The sequence below is a fragment of the Vigna radiata genome, unplaced genomic scaffold (assembly GCF_000741045.1).
Source record: "Vigna radiata var. radiata cultivar VC1973A unplaced genomic scaffold, Vradiata_ver6 scaffold_7, whole genome shotgun sequence".
Taxonomy (NCBI): domain Eukaryota; kingdom Viridiplantae; phylum Streptophyta; class Magnoliopsida; order Fabales; family Fabaceae; genus Vigna; species Vigna radiata.
Genome location: NW_014543262.1, coordinates 2,817,544 through 2,831,494, shown reverse-complemented (window position 1 = coordinate 2,831,494; position 13,951 = coordinate 2,817,544). Strand labels below are relative to the sequence as shown.

The following is a 13,951-nucleotide window of genomic DNA, read 5'->3' as shown; positions in this document are numbered from 1 at the left end:
ATATATATATATATATATATATATATATATATATATATATATATGAAACTGAGTAGAGTCATACATTTATTAGCATTATGCATGTTCCATATTTACAAATAATCTGTAATTACAAAGAAATGGCCGTTTCATTTAGAATACCCAAGTTGATAAAGAAAAAAAAAACTAAAGAATAAATAAATGCAATAAAATTAAATTATTTTCCTTAAGAACCAACCAAATAAATTAACCCTTTCTCGAAACCTTGTCCTGTCATCGCTCATCTCATCACATTCCAGAAAAGCGCGTCCGAGAAAAGCATAATCCAAGTCGAAAAGGTCCCAAACGTGCAACTAACAAACACGGCCTTGTCCTCGAATAGAGCTTGATTTTGATTGCGAAACAAACACGGATCAGGGTGGAGAAGAAGACGAAGGAAGCAGAAAACGACGACGTAGATCGAGGATGGTGCTGAACAGCAACTTGGTGGCGAGAGTGGCGCACGCTTCAGCGCATCTTTTCCAATTCATAGCTTGCAATCCCGAGAGGCTTAGCAGCGACGTCGTTTTGCACCTCCTCTTCTGCCTCCCTTTCCACTACCTCTTCCGCTCTCTCTTTTCCTACCTTGGCTATCGTCATCCACATTCCGATTGAGAATATCCTCTCTGTATGTATATATATTTATATATTTATATTAAATGTTTATTGATATTCTATTTCTCTTTATCCTCTTGCCTGCTTTTAGGTTTTTGCTTTAACTCATTTGATTTAATGCCGTTTGTCTGATTAATTTTGTGATTTGGATATTGTTGAAGCAAGGTGAGATGAATTAGTCTGTTTTATTTTTGATTCTGAATTTGTTTGGTAAGAACAATGATGAGCTAAGATTTTGAGTTTGAATTTTATAGATAGAGAAGTTCTGATTCGAAAGAAAAACAATTTGTCAAACTATCCTGCACTGATTGACCATCAACTTTGTGGATTAGTACTTTCTTCTATCCATGGTGAAAAAAAGTACTAATTTATTATTGTTGTTGTGGATTCTTTGTTTTTGTTTAATGATTGTACAAAAGAACATTTAGGTAATGGCTGCAAAGTTGAAGGGTTAATGTCTGCAGGACTTGATATATCAGAATGATTAAAAATGTTCTCTGTTTAACTGTAAAAAAAATCTCTTTGAAATTTTTTTAATTTTGGGTGAGTCAAAATTTAGTAATGAAGTAGGGTTTTAGTTTTTGTTTTCTTTTAAAATTATCTACCATGAGAAAATAGATGTGGAATTTTTTTTTCTTCTCTTCAGCTCTCCATGATTTTCCTTTATTCAGATTATATGCAATCGTACTTCAGCTCTTTCCTACTGTTTTCCCATCTTGAGACACACAAATCAGTTGGTTGGGTACTCAATACTCATGGGTGAGGCAGGGAAGGTAAAGGGTAATAAGCTTGAATTATGATGCCGATACTTTTATTATTTCATCATTTTTTTAACACTGCGTTATTAAGAAGTGAGATTGTACAAATGACATGTAATGGTTTTAATAGATTTTGTGTGTCCTTCTTGTTAGAGAACACTGTAGGTTTTGAGAGGGGAAGGAGAAGACTAGATTGCAGGGCTTATTGTCTCTTTTTCTTTCTCTCTCAGTAGAGAATCCAAATTCCTCTGGAAATATTGTATGACGATCATAGTGAAGTGGATAATGAGCTACACTAAGCAATTTATAAAATGATTATAATGAAGTGGTAATGAACTGTAATAACTTTCTTGTAGGGTATGTTTGGCTTCCCATGAACGACACCATGCATGTTCTGTGGTATTCCAGCCATATCTTGTTACAAGTGATCAAAGCTGTGTCCTTCCTGCCTCCCATGCTACCCAATTCTAAAAGTATTTGTTTCGAAAGAAAAAGTAAAAAGTGTGAGGTGAAGAAAACAAGAAAAATGGAATAGAAAGTAAAATTATTTGAATAAAAGGAAAGATACTTGAGAGAGGAGAACATAATGAAAAAAATTATAAATAAGTGACAGTGGTTTGAAAGAATAAAGTATAGATTATAACATATAATATTAGTGATAGCCAAATTGTTATTATTTTTAAAATGAAAAATAAAATAAAATATAAAAGAAAATGTATAGTGTGTTGATATTGTTGTTTTTATGAAAATAAGAATATAATTGATTGGGGGTAACAACATAATTTACTGTCTTTCAAAAGAATGGTTTGACAAGTTTCTTCTTATATAAAAATTTGGGTTATGTATAATTGAGTATGTGTGGACCTACATAAGTAATGAAGTCACATTACTACATAGTAGATTATTATACATGATACATATTGCTATAACAATTAAGGATGTCATTGTTGGTTTCTACAGACCAAATGCCATTCTTAATTAAGATTTTTTAACATTGTCTGTCAGTTTTACCAAGACTCCTCCACGTCAATCTAGCATGCTTGATATATATAAATGAAAAAAAAAAATGACTGATATAACTTTGATTTCCTTCTTAATGAAGCTTGAAACAACCACGTGATACCAAATACAATTAAGATATTTTAACATTGTCATTGTGTATTTCTAGAATTTACTTTGTCAATCTTCTCATCTAACAACTTGCAGGGTTCCTCATGATTAATCAGCTAATTTGATCACACAATAATAAAATTTATCGTGACAGCTCAAACAATGTGTGTTCTTCCTTCCATTTGCATAGTACCAACTATGGAAGTAAACAAAAGTATGATGTAAGAACAATGTGACAGTGGATTTATATAAGGTTTGAGAATGAATCCACAATATACGAGATGACTACTTTAGAATTATTAACAATTATTATCATTTGCAAGCAAGTAATAATCTATAGTGTTTTAGTTTTAGGATAATTTATGGGTTGCGTTGGATCGGGATAACCATGATGGATGTAAGTTTGACTGTATTTATTTTTTACTAAAAATTCATACATAATCCTGTTTTTTTGTTTTCTATATTTTTTTTGGGTAGTGAGTATTTTGTATTTACACTCATATTCTAAAACATTAATAAAATTATTCTACAAAAAATAATTTGGTTAACCACACATTAACTACAATATTTAGATAGGTTAATTAACCACATATTATCATTGTATTCAGATCCAAACTAAACACTTTTAACACATAACCAGCCATCTATCGGTTAAGAAGGACAGGAACCCTTACACTAAAATATGAACACAGAATATTACGCAACAAATATTTATGATCGAAACACTTATAATTGTTATACTTGTATTAAATATTTATCTCTATAAAATAGTCAAATTTGGAATTAAGAAATTACAATAAATTTAACCTTTTTTAATTTTTCCTAATTTATATAAATTGACCTTCAAATTTCCCATTATGCAAGATGGACTAGGTTTATTAACCCGCAAGTTAATTTTATACAAGTTACCTCACAAAACAAGACAGGAAAACTCACATTTTGAAATAACACCAATTATGCAAAATGGACTAGGTTTGTAACAATTCAATTCACAAAACAAGACTGAACAAGCCACGTTGCAGAGTAACACGTGCAAGTTTGATTTGAGGAATCACCTCACCAAGATTTTTATCAACTACGATCTAAGATAATTCATTATGCTACTTTTAAATTAAAGAATATTATTTATCTTTTATATTAGTGGTCGTGCATGAAAATAACTACTTTACCCTTTCAAATCTTTCTTAAATGTGATCATTAAAATTTATTTTCTTTTAAAATTAAGTAAAGCACAATATTAACATGTTTTAGTTCATTTATTACATATTAACATGAGTTAGAAGGAATGCATGCATAAGTTTTTTCATTGTTAACCAATGAAAATAAACGCCGTAATATTTTAAGTATTTTTTTATATTTAAATACTCCTATGGGGTGAAAACAAAATATATCTCGGTGACTAGTGATTAGAATTAAAAATTATTACATAAACTAAAATAAGTTTTTGTCAAGTATACTCCGATCAACAACAAATTGGTTTTTAAAATCTCTAGAATTCAATATCATTGGATTAACTAAAATAATTTCATGTAAGTTGATTATAAACTAAATTAATAAATTTATCATAGATTACACGACCATGTAAATATATATATTTTTATGGAAACCATGTAAATTTTCTTTTATTCTTTAAAATTATTTTAAAAAGAAAATTATTTGGTCGGAAACTTGTCACCAAAATACTTGTGTTATGTGTCGGAGTTGAAAGTGCATTGTACTATTTCACTGTTAGTGGTAAGGAGAGTTTGGTACACAAACTACCACCATGAAGAGCATGGTGACGCCATTGACGAGGGTCTCACCCTTTCGTCACCGAAATGGCCATAATACCCTTCCCTTCTTCTCTCACGCACGCTACCCTTCCTCACCAAACTTCTCTTTCTCCCCTCTCTCTCTCACTATTTCCATGGCCGCTTCACCCAAATCTTCCGCTCCGGTACCTTTCTGTCCTCCTTCTTTCATATTTTTCTTCCACCCAATTGAAGCATAATTAGCTTGCACGCTTCAAAATTTAAACTTTGCATCATATGATTGGAATTTGGATTTTTTTGTTTAATTGGGTATTGGGGTTTCTGAATATCTCATTGATATGAAGTCTTTGTTCGTTACGTGATGATCACTGTGCGTGAATAAGTAATAACAGTGTGTTGTTGATGGTCTAAAAAATCAGGCTGTGCCGCGTGGTGATGCCAACATCGACAAAGATGGTGTATTTCAATTGATTCAAGCACATCAGGTATTTCATATTGGTTCTCGGTTCAATTCAGTCTGTTGCGTGTGAACTTGGAAGTGGTTGAAATAGAATGAATATTTATGGGTGTTATTGGTTGTGTGTTAATTTATTGGGGTTGTTTTGGTATGATAGGAAAAAGCTGCTAGACTTTCTCCAATAGAGGAAATTCGAACTGTCCTTGATCGTAGCGTTCGCGGGATGCTCTCTACATTCTCCAAGGTTTATCTATTTTCCTTAAGAAATCTGATGGTAAAAAAAGATAGCTTTAAATGGAAAAATGCTGAAAGTATCTTTGAGCATTACCAATTCTGAAAGTCTTTTAAATGGAGAGAGGAAGTTTTGCCTTTCTCGAAGTTTAGTTCTGCCCTTTCTTTCGTGGTCAATTATTCAGTTATTACTGGTATTAAAAGACTAAGGGGTCTACAAACTTTCCCACCCAAGTAACATGAACAAAATTCAAGTTTGGCAGAGAACTGAAAATGAAATCCGGCTGCCTTCTGAGTTTGTCTTCATATATTTGACATGAAATTTTATTCGTGTTTTATTGGCACAATGACTTAATCTTCTGATTTTTAACAAGCAGAAGTTCGATGGCTATCCATCAGGGTCTATGGTTGACTTTGCATGTGATGCAAATGGATATCCTATATTAGCAGTGAGCGATCTGGCAGTTCATTCCAAGGTTTTTCCTTTTTCTGTTCTTCCTTCGAAACTTCCCTGTTGTCGGAAAGTGACAAATATAAATAATTTAAAGATTGAAACTGCTTCTTGTTGAGAATTGACTTCAAAAGAAATGGAATTTGGTGTTGAATGCGGTTTTTATGAACTAGCTTGTATATAGCGATTCAGTACATTGTGCTGAATTTGGCTTGTACAATACCACAAGTTCAGTTTGAAATCCTATTTTCCGTTTCCTCAACCAGCACGTGGTCTTGTTAACAATTATTACCCATAAGAGCATCTGTTGCAACCAACACCTAAGCAGTTACAAGCTCGCTTCCATTGCTAAAGAGGTGTTTTTATGCAGGACCTAACTGCCAATCCTAAATGCTCATTACTTGTGGCTAGAGATCCTGAAGATAGGACTGATTTAGTGATTACTTTACACGGTGATGCTATCACTGTAAGTTATGGTCTTCTGTTTATTTCCCTGATATACATGATTTATGTGTTTTCGTTTCCATTCACTATTGCACATTGGATTATATAATTATTATACTCCAATAACGTTATATGAAGGCTTTGCAGTTTAAATGCATTGCGGATTTTTTTTTTCAGGTACCTGAAAAGGATAAAGAAGCTGTTCGAGCTGCATATTTAGCAAGACATCCCAATGCATTTTGGGTAAATTTGTTCATTGTTCTCCTCTGTAACTTGTATCTTTACCTTCTTCTTATCATTTTTGCATTGACTACACTAAAAGCATCTGATATAACTACCTTTTCCTTCTTCTTATTGCTTTTGAATTAACAACTCTAAAACCTTCCAATATTGAAGGTTGACTTTGGAGACTTCAAATTCTTGCGCATTGAACCGAAAGTTGTACGATTTGTGTCAGGTGTTGCTACAGCTTTGTTAGGATCAGGAGGTTTGTTAACCATGCCATTCTTGTTGGTTTCATTTGATGTTAATGCTATGAATGAGTTTGGATGGGAAGGGAAGGGTGAATTAAGTTTTCATATAAGTAAACTTTTAACTATTTAATTTTCTTAAAACTAAAGGATATAGTGGAAGATAATTGTGCAAACTGCTTGTCACCTTAGTAAAGTTGAAAGCAGTTTATAAGAATAATGCATAATAGTTAGTTGTCAGAATAATGGAGGTTAATTATATTAGATATGCTGGGCAGCTAAAGTGTTATGGGAAGGGAGTTAGTTTATGCAGGAGGATAGGGTAAAAGAGGGAATGGTTGAATGATTATTCATTGTGGTTTAAGCCTCGAAGGTAAGAGTAGTTGGCAGGCAATAAGATGAGCTTTAATTGTTAGATTTGTGGGTGTTTGGAAATCATGATGTTGGGAGAAAGCTCTTCTAACATGATCTCTAAAATGAGTAATATTCATTGTTTAATTTAAATTGTTTTTTAATCTTACCCTACTGATATTAAGAGTGGTTTCATCCTTATTTTCTCACTTTAGAGACTTTTTCTCGGATGAGTTTTTTTTTCTCTCTCTTGATGATGATGCATTCTTTGCATCATATGGGATGACACAGATCATGTCTTTCTAGTAGGTTTCTTCAAATTAAAAGTGTAATGGTTTGCATTTTGTGGTAAATTTTGTTTCTTTAATATCTACATAAGTGTTGTTGATCATAATGCTAATGGCATCAAAATTGAGTGCTTTCTCTGGACAATAATTGAATTTCACGCGTTCTCTATATTATCTTTATGTCATGCTTTTTTTTTATTTGTTTTTCAGAGTTTACTGGAGATGAGTATAAATCTGCAAAAGTTGACCCCATAGCTCAGTTTTCCAAGCCAGTGGCGGTACTGATCTCTGACTGATCATCATGTCACACATGTGCAGTGACTTTCAGAAGTCGGTCTTTTTTTTTTCTAATATAAGTTGTGTTTTTAACAGTCTCATATGAACAAAGATCATGCTGACGATAACAAAGTGATTGTGCAGCATTGGACCTCAGTTCCAGTATGACATCTTGACCATTCCATTTTATACAACATAGATAATAAAAGAGGCTCTTTTGTTCAATTGTTAATATCGTGTAAAATTACTTTTGTTCCATATGGTCAGGCATAAGAATCTATGGTCTATAACATGAAACGATATGTACTGTAAGCAATATACGGACGGACCCAAATCCTTGCTCCTGGTCAGGGGTAGGGAGGGCCTGATCATGTTCAGCCTTAATTTAACTGAATTGATCATCATCATCATCTGCAGGTGGACTTTGCATACCTTCTAGATTTGGATAGTCTTGGTTTCAATGTTAAGGTACTGCCTTCATTAGTGATTCATTGACATTATTTACAATTCCATTAGGAACTATTTATAAAATAATTTAGAATTCACTTATAAATTTGAGAAAGGAAATCTTCTATAAGTTGGTCCTTTCAATAATAATCTTTTATCCTCACCAACTGTGTTTTAATTTTGTTCGAGTTTGAATGTGTACCTTATTAATTAGAAGAGTTGACCTTTTTGCAGGCTGGTTATCAGGGTGATACTTTCAAGCTTCGTGTACCTTTCCCTCGACGTGCTGAAGATAGAAAGTGAGATATGATATTTGATATGAACTCCCATCTCCTGCATAAAATGACATGTGACATGTCTGCCTTCATGAGATCAAATATGCTTATCTGTTTTCTAGTTTACTAATGCAATTCTATGCTCATCTGAACTTTGATCAAAATGGGAGCATTACTGTGTTAGCCTAGGCTTTACTATTGTTGATTTAGTCAATTAAACTTGCTGCTTTCAATCAGACAAATTCTATTTTTCTAACTATTATCATCCTTTTGGGATGGGATTAATCATGCCGACATGGGTTTCTGATATGAAATCAGGAAAAAAAAAATCCTTTCCTGCTGCACGTTGATTTTATTTCATGCAGAGAAATGATTCCTATATTGTTTTTTTCTTTTAGGGATGTGAAGACTCTCATTGTTGAGATGCTTCAAGCTGCCAGGCCTAAAGCTGAATGATGACTCCACAGATCAATGATGAAGAGGTGCTCATCCAAAATTCATCTAATCTTTCAATTCAATCTGTGCTTCATCCTCCTAGATTAGTTCACCATGCCTTGCTACTAGATATCCTTATGCCAGATAAATATTTGCATACTTACTGCTAAATTTTTTGTCTGCTACTTACCAACTCACAATTCATGCCTTTGGTATACGTAATTGAGTTGCCTGGTTTTGTGGACAAAAAAACGTTTTCTGGTATGAATTGAACTGTAACAAAGCCTGCTAAAATGTAAAAAAAAGTAGTGAAGAAGACTCTTAAAAGATGGGGTATTATGAAAGGTGCTTTCTGTTCTCATCCCTTTCTTTTTGAAATGCTGCAGCACTTGCCAGACATCCTTCTTGTAAAGAAGAAAATTATACACATCGAAAAAGGAAATGCCTTTATAATTTCCAAAAAAGAAGACTTCAAAGCAAATGGTTGACTTTCTTTATTTCTTGTATATACACTATTTGTTAATTTCATGAGGAAAAGCACTTCAAAATTCAGATTGTGTGATGTTTCTCAAAGAAACAAACCCTTTAATATACATAAGTGATTTTATATGAATTTCTTCCAGATGTACTATTGTTATGAATAAACCCTTTTGAGGAAGAAGAGTAATTATTTTACTTTTTGGTACATGCATCAAAAAATTGTGAGCTAGATGTCGTGCCATCACCCAAACTTTCTTTGAATTTGTGAGCACGTACCTTGATCTAATCACAAGTTCAAAGGAAATGAACACTTAATAACTAACTACATTTGTGTTATGAGAGAAAGTACAGCGAAGTCACATCTGTTTGTCTGCTGTGATGATTTATGATCTTTGACATAATGGGAACACAGTGGCTCTTGCTGAGAGAATGTTATGTCTATCAAGTTTGCTAAACGGCCAAGGACTTAGCCCACTTTTTAGACATAGCTACTGATGTTGCTTATAGAGAAAGTACTGTTGGAAGTTTGAGTGGTTACACCTAATGGATTCTACAACTTGTTATAATTTATATTAATGTTTTGTTTGAACTGGACAAGAAAAAGAAGAAAAGAAAAAAGCAATGAAAGGTAAGATTGTCTGAATTGTGAGAAAGAGTGAAAATAATTAGAAATTGAAAAGAAAAACATATATATAATAATAAAGTATTGATGATATAATCACTTATGTGTTGGAATATAATCATCTCAATCAAGGCATAACAGAAATCTTTGTCTGGTTTAAAGAACTGGTGTTTGGAAAACCGTTTTCCTGGTATGAACTTACAAAATACATAACACGTTTGTATAAATCTCTTAGAAAGTGTGAACATCTGTTACAAGTGTGAAAAGCAGTAATCGAACATACTATTAATAAATTTTGTTGTTCTAAAATATATGTTATGTGTTCACGAAGGTAATTCAAACACAACAGTTAATTTAAGTTTCGTCCTTTCAGACAATATATATCATTGTTTGAAAAATAAAACACTGCATATAACAATTATTTGATGTTTTGTTTAAAGGAAACAGTTTTAAAATCATAGACTCTACCAAATGATCTTTCGATAAAATGATAGGACGTTAATGGAATGCGATGTTTAAACATTTTAAAGTAAAATGATTTGATAAAGTAAATAACACTAAAAAGATAATTAAATTGTTCTATAAATAACTTAAACCGGAGAGATATTTGGGAAGTGCGCACGACGAAAGCACAGTGAGTTGAAACAAAGTCCTTTTTACAGTGTCTCTTTTAAAAGCAACCAAATGGAAAATGGTGCCTTCAAAGCTGCAAAGATACACGTTTATGCAAGCTGTCTTGGGTGTTAACAAGTCAAAATTTGATATTTTGTCAAGTGTTTTACTCTTACTATATAATCTTTTATATTCAGTATTTTCTTTTCAATGACAAAAGGTCAATTTTCTTGGCAAGTGACAAGAGATAGCCTACATTTTATCAAGTTTCATATCTAGGGAAGAACTTAGAGACAGATTTCTTGTCCCATTGTAGCTGAAAACAAAAGCCGACCAAAGACCAAAAGGGAAAACATTTGCTGCCCTTTGTTTCTTTCTTTCTTTCATCGATCAATTTCTGGCACCCTTTGTTTCTTATTCTTTTTTTGCTAATTCATCAGAGAAATAGTAGAAAGTGTAAATAAAATGTTTCCCGTGTTAGAACTACCTCACTCGCAAATGTTGTGAATCCCACAAGAGGGTTTTTTATTTATTTATTTGAGGAATCATGGATATTTCGGTGACACAGCCACTTCATCATACATAGGCTTAAAACGTTGAGCAATAGACCCTATTAGATTTTGTCTGTTGAAATGAAATTGAAGAGTTTCCAAATTAAAGAGTTAAATGATGAAAATGAAGATTTGAACTGGTGTTTAGATAGGCAGAACAGAATGAGTGAGATACCGTGGTGGTACACTGCTACAAGTAGATGATGCTTAATTTGGCATCATGCTACCATGCCCAATGATGGATATGCCTAAGGCTTAAAACCCTTCAAGTATTTCCTTACCTTATTAGTTATCCTATCTATCTTTTTATAACTTTCGAGGTTCTCACGGTCAAAAACTAAATCATTCACAACAACATCCCAGTCTTATGTCGGCAAACTAAAAAACTGTGGGGGCACAGCTTCGTATGCATAAATCATAAGCGGCTTTGCCACAAGATCATCCAAACTCCCAGCTAACCACTTTCATCACTATGAAGAGGGTTGCTTAAGGAGTGCAGACATCAGAAGATTCGGATCAAGGAGAGAGAGAGAGAGAGAGAGAGAGAGATGAAGAAAGATAGAAGGTGAGAAAAATAATTTTCTTAATTAATTGAAATGGATCGGATCGGATCTTACTCGTTTACAAAAAGAAAAACATGAGGGGGCAACATGCATGCCACACAAATATAAAAAAACTTGAATCATCATCTTCATCTTCATCTTCTTCAATGGAAACACCATCTCCAAAACATTCAGAGCTTTAAAAGGGCTTCTTTTTTTCTTCCTTCCCCCTCTAGTTCTTCCACCATCATTCAGAATCACTCTCCATGCTTCCCATGGCCTTCAACCCTCTTGGTCTCTGTATCAAAAAAAAGAGAGAGAGAAGATGAACAAGTTTCAGAATTCAGATCCAGTCACAAAAAATAGGGTAAAAAGGTAAGAACCCCACAACACAAAATGGCACAGCCACCAACCACTTACCTTCTTGTTACTTTTCTTCTCCCTCACTTCATATCTCTCTTGGCACATATCAGTCAACCACGCGCCAGGGCTCACCAGCTGTAACCCAACACCAGCAGTAAGAAACACAGGATAAGGTGGTGAGAATGAAGATCAACCCAAGCAAAACACCCACCACAATTTCCCCTTTTTTCCACCACAAAAACAAAATATAAAATTTACCCTTTTTCTTCTTTAGAAAGAAAAACTTACAAGTAAGCTTCTTTGGATGAGTTTCGCCCTCTTTTTGGGTCGCTGAGGAAGCTTGCAACCCTTCATGGCCAGAAAATCTTCCTCTTTCTCCTTGCTTGAAAGAGTGATGTAAAGCTTCGGCCACACTAGGGCTCGTTCCTCGCCGTTGTTACCGTCGCCGGCGACTTTTCCGCTCTCCTCTGCCGAACCCCTCGTCGTGTAGTACCGGTCCTCCTTCTCTGGCGACGCTGATTTCCTGGTCTCGCCGACCAACGACCGGAGAATCGCCCCATCGGAATTCCTGGAACCAAATTTTCTGTCATAATTCATAAATAAAGGAGAAAATAGGGAAATTTCATACATTATCGCAGAGCTAACAGATCCAATGTAATATCGTTCTGATAAAACAAAAACAAATTAAAAACGGTTACACCTATAAATTACACGCTTATCTCATCTGGGAATGGTAAAAAAAACTTGATTTTTCACATCAAAAATTGTTCAGGCGGTAAAGTTACCATAAATGAAAAAAAAAATACGACTTCTTTTTCTTGGTTGCTGCTTCTCGTCATCCACTGAGAATTCCCAGCAACCCAAAACGAAAAACACCAACACATTTCATTCCATCAAAAACCTCTTTTTTTTTTTCTGAAAACCAAACAAAACGAGAGGATAGTGAAAAAAAAAACGAAAATGAAAAGGGAAGTTTGTCCTTGATGTTGTGCTCTTCCTCTGCCCAACTTGAGGAGAAACAGCATCATTACATTCAATCAACAAAAATCACATCTTCTCTGGGAAACCCAACCAGAGCCAAAAAGAAAGGTAGGAGAAAATTTGAAGACAGTCTTTAGTCGATGTTGGTATTGTAAGCACCTCGTGAGGCGATTGGGTTGTTGATGATGATTATGAGAGGCTTCTTTCTCGGCCACAGTGACCCCAGAGACCCCAGAACGATGATCCAGTGCAGAACCAAGTTTCCTTCTGATTCCACCGTTGAGCCTCGTTGAAATCCGAGGGTCCTTCACCCTCACACATCTCAGCCGCTTCCTGTGCCCCCACTGCAAGAAAAACTCTGGCTCCGAACCCTTGCACCCTTTCTGGTTCCTCTCTTCGGTCTCCATACCTACACCACACAGAACAACAAAACCGCTCATCAAGCTTCAGTTTTTCACCATACAGAAAAAGGGGAGAAAAGTGGCAAATGGGGAAACAAAAACCCAATTCTGGTTAAAGGGCGTGTGTGGAGTGTGGTGGATTGTAAAAAACGAGATTCAGACGACGGGTGGAATACCAAACCGTGAAGAATTGCCTCCAACCACAAGATCTGCGTCTCTGAAGAAACAATCCTTTGCAAACAGATATTCTGGCGGATGAAAGCAAGGAAAGGGTCAGAAGAAGGAGCATGTGAAGAGAAGAAAAAACAGGCTTGAATGAGAACAACAACAAAAAAAGAACTCACAATGATACAAATTGACGCTGAGAGATTAAGGATATCTGTTTTCTTCAGCAAACAACAACAAAAAGAGGAAAAAATCACAGATCTTCTTCTGTATTAATAAATTTGCAAGCTTTTATTTTCCTTTGCACCCTCTGTATCTGTATGAGGAAGAAGTGGCGTCTGAAGCAGTCTCTCTCTGAGGAAGTTGAAATGGGATTTGAGGGTTATTCTCCTCTTCTCTCTTCTTCTGGCGTTCTCTTGTGTAATGGCCATTGTTGTTGTGTGGGTTTGTGTATTTATCCTTCTTCTGAAGTGATGGCAAAACTAGAGAGAATCAGAGCCGTCGGATCACAAGAAAAGGGTTTGGTGATTGATCACAGTTTTTGGGGGACCCACACCCTTAGACTCTCTTCCCTCTTTTCTTCTCAATAATTGTGTAAATAAAATAAAATTAAATAACATAATTATAATTTAATAATTTTCTAATAGTATTTTATTTATTTATTTATTCACGTTGGAGTGGGAGAATAGGATATCGATAAATGGGGTTGGTAATAAAACGAACCTGCTCCAATTCATGGATTTGGGCTTAGTTTTGGGCTGACATTTTGGGCTTAATGCTATTTAAATACTCATTTACAAAAATTGGCATATTTTGTTTTAATCATTCAAAAGAAACTTTGTCTTGACCTTTTTCTTA

General features: G+C 34.4%; 2 protein-coding genes and 1 long non-coding RNA gene across 4 annotated transcripts; 2 read left to right on the top strand and 1 right to left on the bottom strand.

The window, feature by feature from the left end:
- Window positions 1-66: 66 nt before the first annotated feature.
- LOC111241080 lies at window positions 67-1,703 on the top strand. Its single transcript, XR_002666828.1, has 2 exons — window positions 67-646; window positions 1,305-1,703. It is a non-coding gene; the product is annotated as an uncharacterized LOC111241080 (long non-coding RNA).
- A 2,489-nt stretch (window positions 1,704-4,192) lies between these two features.
- LOC106753679 lies at window positions 4,193-9,051 on the top strand. The gene is made up of 13 exons (XM_014635525.2): window positions 4,193-4,437; window positions 4,672-4,737; window positions 4,867-4,953; window positions 5,318-5,416; window positions 5,762-5,857; window positions 6,013-6,078; window positions 6,232-6,322; window positions 7,154-7,221; window positions 7,316-7,381; window positions 7,637-7,687; window positions 7,901-7,965; window positions 8,340-8,423; window positions 8,763-9,051. Exons 1-12 carry the CDS (start codon window positions 4,267-4,269, stop codon window positions 8,395-8,397), a joined length of 984 nt encoding a protein of 327 aa, XP_014491011.1. The 5' UTR covers window positions 4,193-4,266; the 3' UTR covers window positions 8,398-8,423; window positions 8,763-9,051.
- A 2,151-nt stretch (window positions 9,052-11,202) lies between these two features.
- On the bottom strand, window positions 11,203-13,528 carry LOC106753654. Of its 2 annotated transcripts, none has more exons than XM_014635496.2 (6): window positions 13,273-13,528; window positions 13,110-13,176; window positions 12,687-12,936; window positions 11,835-12,114; window positions 11,604-11,681; window positions 11,203-11,481 (listed from the first exon to the last, which is right to left on the bottom strand). In XM_014635496.2, the coding sequence occupies exons 3-6, from the start codon at window positions 12,932-12,934 to the stop codon at window positions 11,431-11,433; spliced, it is 657 nt and encodes a 218-aa protein (XP_014490982.1). In that variant the 5' UTR covers window positions 12,935-12,936; window positions 13,110-13,176; window positions 13,273-13,528; the 3' UTR covers window positions 11,203-11,430. The 2 variants fall into 2 exon arrangements, with proteins under 2 accessions (XP_014490982.1, XP_014490981.1); XM_014635495.2 differs by having other exon boundaries at window positions 13,105-13,176; window positions 13,273-13,527.
- Between the last annotated feature and the right edge of the window lie 423 nt (window positions 13,529-13,951).